The following is a 12,184-nucleotide window of genomic DNA, read 5'->3' as shown; positions in this document are numbered from 1 at the left end:
AATAGCGCCTGTACACGTGCATGGCTTTACTTGCACCAATAGTGTGTATTTTAAACTATCGCGATAATAACACTGTTTACACATTAAAATGCTGACTGTCTCACCAATCTCATTCTTCAAGAGTAAGCGAGACGCGATGTTGTCATTTTATGGTACTATTATTTGACAGTCGTAAAAATCGGTAAACCTCAAAATGAGTCTGCGCGGTGCAGTTCGTTTTTTTCCGGCAGGTTCGCTACTATCGTTATACTGTGTAGGGGCAGATATCGAACAAATCCCAACTGTCACGTGGAAATTCAGAAGCTTTCGAATTTATATAATTCATCCATGCAATCTTGCAACTTGCAGGATAATACATGTTTACACGTGCATTCTTGTTATGGCCGCGATAATATGTACAGCAGTAAATCCATGCACGTGTAAACGGGGTATAATCAGGTATTCGGATCATTAGTGGATGCATAAAATGGTCCAGGGGTTTAAGTTGAAAACATAATTAGCATAAAATACACACATTAAATATAAAAGTGACCAGCATATGTCTTTGAGAACGTCGAGGAACTGGAATGTATATTCGAATTGGGGAAGACCAGGGAACTCAGAAATAATGGGAACTGAAATACATAACGGGTAAGGCGATAGCAGGTAACCGACTCGAGTAAGGAAGAATCCGGGTTAAACTTACACACGTGTCAAGAATGCGTTTTACGTAGAATACTGAAAACTGCTCTCGGTTTATGCATTTACGCTCATTTAATGTTGGTGTATTACACACACTATTGCACGTGCATAATGCGTGCTTCATTTTCGTAGGACACTCACACATTCGAAAGCCTACATCAACATGCGGCGTATTGAATATAGCCTATTGGTATTCTATTTATTATCTGTTCTGTGGGGAAGACAGACGAGCTCGTTATAATCGTAAAGTTATTTAACAGTATTGAAGCGAGGACCTGAACAATATTCTCTCTAATCAGGGTTTAATGAAGTTTGCCCCCTAATCTTGTATATATCGTCTGAGCTTTTTGTTAAATCTGTATAATTAATTTAAAATTTAAATTGGTTGTGAAATAAAAAAATCCATCATGTTGACCATTAATAATAACTCCTATGTGCGGGTCATGTGGTAAGAGTGGACAGTCCCTAACAGCTGAGAAGCATTGTGGATACCAGGCCAGATGATCAGACGTCAACAGGTAGACCCAGACTCCAGTAGTTGAACTGTGTCAACAAGGATGCTAGGGCTGCCGTTATCGACATCTGGAGGATACTGGTCCAGGATAGGGGAAAATGGAGAAGGCTATGACCTGCCCTGGGTTGTTTAGCCACAAAAAATCAAAATTAGTATCCAAATTTACTAAGAGTTCATTCTGTTTTGCATATTCACATTCTAAAATTTGAACCTAGATTGAAGGATTTAGTTTCAAACAAATATATAAAATATAAATGACAAGGTGAAAACCAAATATAAATTTAAGTTAAAAACAACATATTTACACGATGAAGTTCTCCTTTATTTTCTTGTATTATGTTTTCTAAATAGGTACATACCTACAAATAAAATGGTGGTCCGCCAATCATTTGTCCCTTTGACGAAAAGTTTGTGAAACCCTGCTCCGAATTATTTATCGACAGTGCCATGTAAAGCAGTAATATTCAACCTTTTTGGCGCTAAGAGATCCTTCATCAAAATGTAAATCAGTATGTGACTATATCCGCGGAATATATAATGGATAAATGGGTACTCATATAAACGAGCTTTTACTTTACCCTACTACTGTTTCATTGCAGCTACTAATGTGACGGCAGCATGGGAAGTGATGCGCAAGTATGCTCCGCGAGGTCCCCTCGTTAATTCGGAGTTCTATCCCGGCTGGTTGACTCACTGGGGCGAGAAGATGGCGTACGTTGGCAAGGAGTTGGTCGTCAAATCCCTTAAGAAGCAACTGGACACCAACGGCAACGTCAATTTCTACATGTTCTATGGAGGGACTAATTTTGGTTACACGGCAGGTAAGCCGATCATCAGAAACTTTCCCTAATGCTATAAATATTGAGTAAGTCGTATAATTTATTTTCCGCATTAGGTACTTTGGCATTCCAAATTGCGGAAGGATGTTTTGAGAAAGGGTAGGAAAATTTACGGATAAGTCATTTTCAATATTTTTATTATTTAGGCCCAAAGGTGAAAATGCATATCCAAAAATTTTTACAGTAAGTAATCAGGAATTTTATTATGTAGGCATATTTTCTACTAGAGTCTGTCTTCTATAAGCTGGCGTTCCGGTTTCCCCCCCGCTTCAGCATTAATCTCGTTCCCTCCCATTGAAAACTTGCAACAGTTTAACGTGATGGCACAATGCGTTCCGTGTGACGTGTACGCCAGTTTATAGAATACAGACTCTACATATATTTTTATATAATTTTGTTACTAAAATATTTTTTATTATAAGTAATATATTTATTTATAATCTACAGCGTCACATACTTCGGTAACGTGATACATTCGTTTGTTTCATTTTATCTATTGTGCGTTTCAAATAGGTCTACTCCTAGCTAAATAATAGATTAGAGTTAAAGCTTGCAATTTATATCATTTTGCTATGCTACCAAATTCTGGAAATGCATGCTTGTCCTCTTTCGGAATGCTTTGACTTGATATACTATACTAGTATGATCTTCTTTGCACCCAAATATATTGAATCTTTATCCAGCTTCTGCCATTCCTTGGTTTAACTATAAAATCACTTAAGCATGTGGAAATTTGGCGAAAGTACCATTTTGTATGGCAGGAAGACGCACAATTTCCCAAAATCCATCGTCGGATGATAGATCAATTAGGCTGTCTTTTTCTTTTTTGTCCAAATTACAATTATCGATTTTCGACATAAATCGATCTATTATCCACGTATTTCCGTGTCTGGGATCCTCTTCATTTGGATAATAACGACTGAAAGATTTGTAGATCTTCTTCAGCCATCCGCGTTTAATCCCGTTTAATTTTTATCCCGAACAGCAAACTTTATTCAATTTTTTTCTTCTTTAATACATTGAATATGGACTAACGACGTAATAAGGCTAAAATTGCAAAAAAATACATTATAAGAATATACTGAAACTTTTTAATAAATACGAAAATTGCAAATATATTCAAATTACTCTGCGGACACTAGAGCTAATATCTCGCTTCAAGTTATATCGATAGGTTATCCGTTGTGTACGGTTGTTATAATTCAGGGACTGAGGAAGACTTCAGGGCTTAAGGGTGACAAGGGCGCAACTACAAAACAATGGTTTTGAGATAAATACAAAAACAGTTTTAATTTAAATAAATTTCTCCTTAAGATATTTTAACAGTAAAAAATACAGTTGAGAGCAGCACCGTCCAATCTCTTTGGTCGAGAGAGTAAGGTTTTGCCTTTATAATGATGCTATTTTGGAAAATATAGTACAAAATTTAATACTAAAAAAAAAAATACCCACGGTGGCCGCGCGGCTTAAACGTTGGACTATCAGGCCGTGGGTCTCAGGTTCGAATCCTGGGTCTGGCAAGTACACATATTGTTTTTCAATTTGTGTGTGAGTCAGGGTATGGACCTAATAGGCTGAGCAAGTGGCTGACATCCATTTCTTGTAAAAAAACAAAAATCTGTTAATACAAACCTCTACTCTGTGGAGGCCTATATGATCCTATTAGGATCGGACATGGACGAAAAAAAAATAGTATGATAGAATGGACTTTCATCTTTGTGTCCCAAAGGTTTTGTTGTGTATACAGTATTAAATTTACACCTTCTTTCATCTTTGTTTTCCTATTTATATAATTATTATAATATTTCCTTGTGGCTGTCAAATTATTACAAATTCCTGTTGCATCATTTGCATGTTGCTTGTTGCATTATGCTTAACTTTGCTATTATTTTGTTGAATGGTAATATTGTTTGCTAGGAGCAAACCTCAATGAAAAGTACGAGCCTGATATAACATCCTATGACTATGATGCACCTCTGTCGGAAGCCGGTGACATTACTCCCAAATATCTGCGAATTCGAGAGACCCTCTTGAACGTAAGTATAAATTATTACAACAGTAATTAGAAATTAGATGAATATGTACCCACTATCGTATAAGGATATTCGAAGTTGATAAGTATTCAAACCAAGAGTTTGTACTAAAGAAGGTTTATTGACGGTAAAATGTTGGTGATAGACCGTTTAGTCTTGACCAAGGTCAGTACAAGCATGATACAAATAGAACCGTCCAAAAATTATCAATATTTTTTGACCGATACATACTTCGATGCATTTTATTTCCTTATGACGGCTTTATGTACAAGAGAGAAATAATTATGTATTCAATTTATTCTGGTTATCATGTGCAGGATCTGATTTTAGGTTCCCCAACTCCACCAGTCATGTATGTATAGCCGTAGATATGCAGCGACGTCTTCCATGACACTTAAAACGTGTCTGAAAGAAAATATTTTACGTGCTCACTCTGCTATCCCGATACGGAGCCGCACGGAACTGGTGTAACAACCATGCACCGTTGTGCTTAAAGGAGAATTTTGAGAGAAAAGAAAAGAGTTGGACTGGCTCAGCTAGTCTCGGTGACATCAAGTATCCTCTAAATCCGATCATGTACTTAATAATATCAAGATTTGAGTGCGATGATGATTCTACGGAGGAATCTGGATCAAACCGATTAACCTGCTCTCCATACGACGTACATTAACGTTACATTTAGGTATCTACAGATTTACTCCGACATCTTTGAATTCAATAATATTTCTGAATGTCAAGAAGATGCCACCATTCAAGTAAAAGAAAATGCTGCACCTTTTTATTATAGAGTTTCAAATTGTACATCAACTCCCATATTTTATTATTTCTCAGTTGTATTAAATAAAGAAATATAATGAAAGTCGTAAAAATACTGATATACACAACATCTACTGACGTTTTCACCCTGTAAGACTCTTTAGCGCCGCAGGCAAAAACTATATTATTTAATTATTTGCACACTCAAACTGTTCCAATATTCATATTATTTCTTCCATAATTTTTCGTACATTGGAATGTGCCGCCCCACATCAGGTCTGCATACCCACACGAGATGTTACTGCCTTCAAGAACAATTTAATGTAGCAAATAAAATCTTAGTTACAATCTCAGCATTCTCCACTTAACCTAACTTTAGTTAAAAAAAAATAATCTCAACATCTATATGTAACAACTATGTAATCTCTCGTTTTGTTAAGGGTATCTTTGAAAAAATATGTTAATTTAACATGTCCAACAAAATGAAAAAAAAAATAACCACCTTGTAAATGTAATAAAAAAATACGTGGTCACAATGAATGGTAAAATAACTAAAACTTAATATAATTTTATATAATGCAGTACTTTCCGCCACCACCAACACCATTGCCAGTCTCGCCTCCAAAGTTAGCTCTTGGCAAAATTACTTTGAATCCAGTCCTCGCTTTGCTGAGTGAAGATGGAAGAAGACGATTCGGCGGAACTCCGCAAATGAGCACTCTTCCGCTTACCATGGAGGATATGGGTCAAGGTTCTGGGATGCTGCTCTACGAGGCTAAGCTTCCTGAACGAAGACCTGATCCATCAGGAGTTACTGTAGATGATTTGAAAGACAGAGCACTCGTATACGTTGATGGGGTACGTCTATTACATATTTACTTAATGTTACTAACTGCCCCTCTTCCATCAGAATTTACAATATTTGATGGGGAAAAAATATTAAATCTAGCAGGTTTTTGTGTCAATCTATTTTTTTCTCGTCTGGCATATTTTTATCAAGGAGAGTAAACTTGACACCACAGGCAAGGGTGCATCAACTGTTGTTGATCACTGTTCTATGAAGCACTGATGATTTTCACGATAATACAATGACTATAAAACGCACCATCGCGATCGCGGTACAGTCTCTTGGTTATTGGCGACAGATTATTGGACAAATAAACCAGTCCATAGAGAAGTTAATCGATTTTAGGCGCCGTATATTTTACTTCTAAAACCGGAATAGATTAGACATCGTTTCAACGGGCTTCTGGGTATTCGATAACTGTAACTATATCATTTTGTGATTTTTTAATGACATAGAATGATTAATCCTCCATCGGCCTAGCAACAAGTTGCAACCATTGAGTTCCCATTTAACTATTGCTTCCGGAGGCACCAATCTACACACAAACGAACTTTGCCCGATATTATTTTAAGTACCTAAGTAACTGCGATGCACGCTATTGCATACTATATGGTGCCATAGGGGCGGTACATATTAACAGAAAAAAATAGTTATTAAATTTTAAGATTCAGTTAAAAATAAAACTGTCACTGGTTTTGTCATATATTTCCCGTATACACGTGCGCTAATCACGCAACGAATCCGTTGAAAGATTTAAAAGGGGGCCTCGAAACAGTGCAAATCAGTCATACAAGTATTAAATTATAAAAACTCATATTTATTACAAATTGAGTATAAAGCATAACAAAATTCCTGCAACCAACATTTATTTATTTAGAAAAGAGTATTATGGCATTACAGCGATTGGCTAATGCGCCATAATACATCATCATCATCAGCCGGGGTCAATCCACTGCTGGATGAAGGCCTCCCCAAGCTTTCTCCAACTCTCTCGGTCCTGTGTCGTTCGCTGCCACGTATTTCCGCCGAACTTTACCAGTTCGTCAATCCAGCGGCTTTTAGGGCGACCCTGTGGCTGTTTCGTACCCCTTGGGTACCATTGGATGACGGCATTTGTCCAGCGGCCGTCCTTTCGGCGAGCAATGTGCCCCGCCCATCTCCATTTCAGCTGTTTGGCAACGTCTATTACATCGCGTACTCTTGTCTGCTTCCTAACCCATTCGTTTCTCTTACGGTCCTTCCGCGTGATGCCCAACATGCACCTCTCCATTCCTCGCTGTGTGACTCTTAGCCTTTGGACATCTCTCGTGTTGAGGGTCCACGTCTCGCAGCCATACGTGAGCACGGGTAGCACACATTGGTTGAACACCCCACGCTTAAGACATAATACATAATGAATACAAATTATAAAAAATGACTTAATTACAAATAACTACCAATATAACAAGAAAGTATGTGCTTATGTAGATATTGAAGTAAAATGATAAATACAATTATAAATTTAACCTATTTAACACGTCCACAAACATGATATAACAACATCAAAGGGTTCTAAAACATATCCAATCAAACAGATATCTATTTACGTACTTGTATAAAAAAAACAGTAATATTATTATCAGCTGTCACCCATCATCTTCAATAATTTTTTTTTTTTTACACAAAGGATGTGATTTTGGAAAAGACATGGATTGATATATTTACTGGTTAATATGTTGTAAGTTGGAACTTAATTTATTTTTTTATCGTAAGGGGCCTCAAAATCTGTCACTGCCTCCACGTACCTAATCTAGCCCTTGGTGTTAATGCGGTGCCAACTTAATATTATTATAAAATTCAATTTGTGTTTGGTCAGGTGTTTAAAACATGAGGTCCCCTTACAAAATTCTTCCAAAAAATATAACTTTTTGTTATTCGTGTTGACCATATAAAATCTTTTCCGGTAAATAAAATTCCTTTGATATATTCAATAAATACGATACCTCCATATAACATTTAATCGGCACGTATGCATTGAGTAAAGGCAAGTTCGCGGGATATCTTAAATAATAGTACATACGTGTGTACCTAAACATAATACGTAAAATGATAATCGATAATCATACATTTGATTTGGAACGACACGAACTAGGTTGTAATATAATATACAATTTGGTTTATAAAAGAAGTGCTTTATAAGACATACATCGACCTCATAAGAGTGGAGTTGTATCAAAAACCGGTGTATGACTAAAAACGAATTTACATAATACTGACTCCTTCATGTTAGTTCTATGGTTGCAACACTGTAGATACTTGTGGACACGTTAGCCCATATACGTTGGGCTATTTGAGTTTCTTAACCTTTCAGGTTTTGAACTTAAATTAATACATAACTCATTCATTTTTTAGTCAATATCAGGTTCAGCATTTTGTAATATGGCTGTAGAATAAATCTTTCATAAATATTGGTATATTTCTTACGGGTAATTTATTTTTAGTTATTTATTATTGCCATACTTTTGTATAAAAGTTTAATAAAAAATGCATTATAAATAGGTACCAGTGGCGAAGGGTGACTTTTAAAAAGATGTACTCTCTGGAGATTTGAGAAAAATAGCACACTTGTCAGGTATACTTACGGTAAATACGGTTTATCAAAAGGCGTTTTCATATTTCGAATTGTTTTGTTTTTCGAATCCCTCCTTGTTCGCGACCGTATCCAAAACGTATCCTTCGCGATCAATGCGTTACTTGTATCCCAAATCAGCCGTCCATTTTACTTGAAACCGTATTTTGTATGATTTATTAGCTTGCCTGTCTAATTAATTAATATTCGTATTTTCAGACTCTTGTCGGCGGTTTAAGCAGATCGAGGAAGCTTTCTACATTCCCATTGTTGGCAGCTCAAGGAAACAACCTTCAGCTATTGGTGGAGAACCAGGGCAGGATCAATTATGGAGCAATGGACGGCGACTTGAAGGTACGCATAGGTACTTGTAGATATTTGCAATACCAGCGCATCTACCCTATACGCAAGACTGCTATCGGCGTCTATCGAGGGTAGTTGATCATATTTATGTATTGAGGCGGTTAATGGTTACAACAAGTTAGCCGTCTGAACTGTCAAAAAGTGCTATGTTTTAACAGCACCTCTTTTGGTTGTGTTAACTTTTAGAGTGAGATAGGCAGTTTTGACAATTTAGACGGCTAACTTACTGTAACAATTATAATACCTCAATAAACTACCCTTGATAGCTGCCGATAGCAGCTTTGAGTATAGAATAAATGCGCTGGATTGAAAATATTTTTGAATTCCGTGATTTAAGGATTAGTTTTTTCACTTACTGATATGAATTTTGACGTAAAAGACTTGTTTTAAAAAGAGATTCGTTTATTAATAAGAATGTATTGATATCTCAAAAAAATATAAAATAAAAAGAAAAACCTTTGTCATCCAACTAATATTGGAGGTTGGGCAGCACTCTAAATACACAATTTTACGAACCGGAGCGCTCGATATTTTTTCGAAAATATTATCATAATATTATCTAATTGTATGTATATTTTATAAAATAAGTGTGTTATATTTGTTGTTATTATGGCATACCTACCTCAGACGGACAAATTAAATTTTGCACAAGACGGAGCGATAAATTTGCTAATTTCGTGAACCGGAACGGCGCTCCGGTACGCTCCGGTCCATTTTGAACCCTGGGTTTGGTGTAAGGCTAATGATTCTACTTTGTAAAATGACTACTGTTACGAAACCTCATGCTGAGCCTCGACCATAGCAATACCTACGAATGATTAATGTTTTATCTTTTTTGACAGGGATTATCATCAGTGAAGGTAGAAAGCTTCGTCGTCAGAAATTGGACAATGACGAGCTTCCTGTTGTCGACAGTTGAAAATGGCTTAGAAGGAGTCGAAGGAGTAGCGCCACTTGCTCGTGATACCCTTATCTATGTTAAAAGACAGTTGGGCGTCGCGACTGCTGGTTTTCTGAAAAATGGTCCAGTATTCTACGTCAAGAAGTTCCGCTTGAACGAAGACCAAGATCCGTTGGATACGTATTTGGATGTCACCGGTTGGGGAAAGGTTAGATTAAAATTCTTTTAATACTTTTAGCCATCTTTAAGTAGAATTGAATTCATTTTCAGTTAATTCTGTTTTGAATGAAAAGTTATTCCGTAATCCAATCTACTATTATTGGTTGCTAAGTGGGTAGTCCTAGCAACTAAATTATTAATATATACGTGCGTTACTATGGAAATCAAAATGACATTTCAGTAAGTATTCTATATTTGTTTGTTTGTTGCAAAATAGCAAAAAAATGATTTGTTGACAATTGCCTTTTTTGTCCTAAATTATAATTACCTAGAATTGTCAAGTTTATATGATTCAACAGAAAATTTAAAAATGTGGTATATAAAAAGTTCTTTTTATCTTGTAATTATTATTCTAAATGTCATGTTGTGAACGTTAATAATTTGTTATATACTCAACGTGTCTTTTTAAATAAACAAACTTCTAAATAACGTTCTTACGATACCGAAATCGGCGACCTAGTGAAAGTATATTATTCTTATTAGAACGCCTTACAGTACGTAAGAAACAATATGCGTCGTATTGTTACAAATTGTTCATCTTTTCAACTTTCGTTTGTATGGTTCTGCATTAAGTATGTAGGTATACAATAATATTATATGATAAATATTTACCGCAACTAGATATTGCAGTATTAGCAAATGATCTATTAGGTATTACTTTAGAATCCAAAAATGAAATGAGAGAATAATACATTTTAGATCAGTTGTTTTCAAACTTTTTAATTTCACGATTATATTGACCTTTTTTACGGCGCCCTAAAACAAAAATAACCATAGAATATTATTTTATATTTATTACAAATAAATTTACAGGCTATCAATACGTCATATTGGGTCCTCAAACAATTTTCGCATTTAATTGTAAATGAAAAAAAAACTAATGCAATTTTAGCGTTTTTTATGAGCTGGCTTAATATGGTAGTGTACAATGGATATTTTTAGGCGGCCACAGACGGACAGTTCTCGTAACAGGTTGAACATGGCACAGACAATAACTGTTCAATAACTGTACGTTAGTGGCCACACCACAGATCAGTTTAACTACCCCATTTAAATCTGTCGAACTGTCAACAGACGTGCCCATATACGTACAGTTATTGTCCGTGGCAGAGCAAGTGTCAAAAACTATGGAGGTTATGTTCGCGGAGATAATACACAGGGGTATTGTTTAAATTAGTTTTAGGTAGGGTATACTTGAACGATGATACACGAATAATTTAACTTTGAATTTATTATGGTTATAATTGTTTTTATTAGAAACAAATTGACATAAATACACACCTATGACGTTGGTAAAATAAATCATGATTTCGCTATTGGATTGTGTATTTTATCGATTCACCGAAACAATATTATACACATTCGTGTAAATATAAAATATAATCTTTTCTTTTGAATAAATTATTGCCTTTAATGGACAGTATTAATTAAGTAAGAAAACAGTAATATTTATAAAGGTATTGATTTTATATACAATAAGCCACAAAATTATATTTACATCAATCATCAGTATAATAATTAATTACTATGATATTATTAAAATATATACTTAAATTTTATTTAGATTTAGCGACATTGTCATTCACAATTAGGTATATTAATTTATGTTGTGAACGTCTTAAATTAATAATTTTTAATATTCACTGCATACAATAAATAAAATTAGTCTATATTTTCACAATAACTTAATATTTATAATGCTCTCTAAAATTTTAACATTTATATTATATTGTATAAAATAATATGTTTACATAAATAACTATTACTTTGTTTTACTCTCGTAAAAATAAATAAAATATAATATTTGCGATCTCCGCGTACATAATATTATTATATTTTTAATAATAAATGAATTTGTATTTTATAACAAGCAACACCAGCCGTAGTTGTATCGCGCGGTATATTCTACTTTACGTTACCGACATCTAATGTCACTCGAGAACTTTCGGCTAGTTGAAATTCCAACAGTTTTACAAAAACACGGGAGTGGGGGGTCGCTGGCAGTTTGAGCATGGCACACATCTGAAAGGTCGAAAAGTGTCCGTCTATGGGCGCAGCAGATTATCTACCAAAGATAACTGTATGGTTATTAACTGGCATGTTCAACCTGTTACGAGAACTGTCCGTCTGTGGCCGGCATTTCGTGTCCTAACTTCTGTAACGCCCACGATGGCCGAATGGATAACGTGTTGGCCTATAATGTCATGGGTCCCGTGTTCGAATCCCGGGTCTGGCAACAAAAAATCACATGTTTTCAATGTGTGTTTGAAACCAGAGTATGGACCTATTAGGTTGAGCATGTAATTCATCCATTCTCCATCCATTTCTCGCAAAATCAAAAACCTGCTCTGTAGGGGCGCGTATGATATTCTTAGAATCGGACATGGTTTAAAAAGTCTGTATCTACCAATTCGTTGGCAGAA

The 12,184-nt window shown here is 35.4% G+C and overlaps 1 protein-coding gene across 1 annotated transcript in view; it reads left to right on the top strand.

Annotated features, from left to right (window-relative positions):
* Positions 1-12,184, top strand: part of r (carbamoyl-phosphate synthetase 2, aspartate transcarbamylase, and dihydroorotase rudimentary) — a 101,440-nt gene that overhangs the window by 14,474 nt on the left and 74,782 nt on the right. Inside the window, exons 8-12 of the mRNA XM_085957615.1 lie at positions 1,795-2,016; positions 3,952-4,070; positions 5,406-5,681; positions 8,498-8,632; positions 9,484-9,750. Of these exons, the coding sequence (XP_085813741.1) occupies positions 1,795-2,016; positions 3,952-4,070; positions 5,406-5,681; positions 8,498-8,632; positions 9,484-9,750 (1,019 nt within the window). The remainder of the gene's footprint in view (positions 1-1,794; positions 2,017-3,951; positions 4,071-5,405; positions 5,682-8,497; positions 8,633-9,483; positions 9,751-12,184) is intronic.

The sequence above is a fragment of the Rhyacophila brunnea genome, unplaced genomic scaffold (genome assembly GCF_057557595.1).
Source record: "Rhyacophila brunnea isolate RB1 unplaced genomic scaffold, BYU_Rbru_1.0 scaffold_7, whole genome shotgun sequence".
Lineage (NCBI taxonomy): Eukaryota > Metazoa > Arthropoda > Insecta > Trichoptera > Rhyacophilidae > Rhyacophila > Rhyacophila brunnea.
The sequence above is the reverse complement of the archived record's forward strand: the minus strand, read 5'-3'. Positions and strand labels throughout refer to the sequence as shown.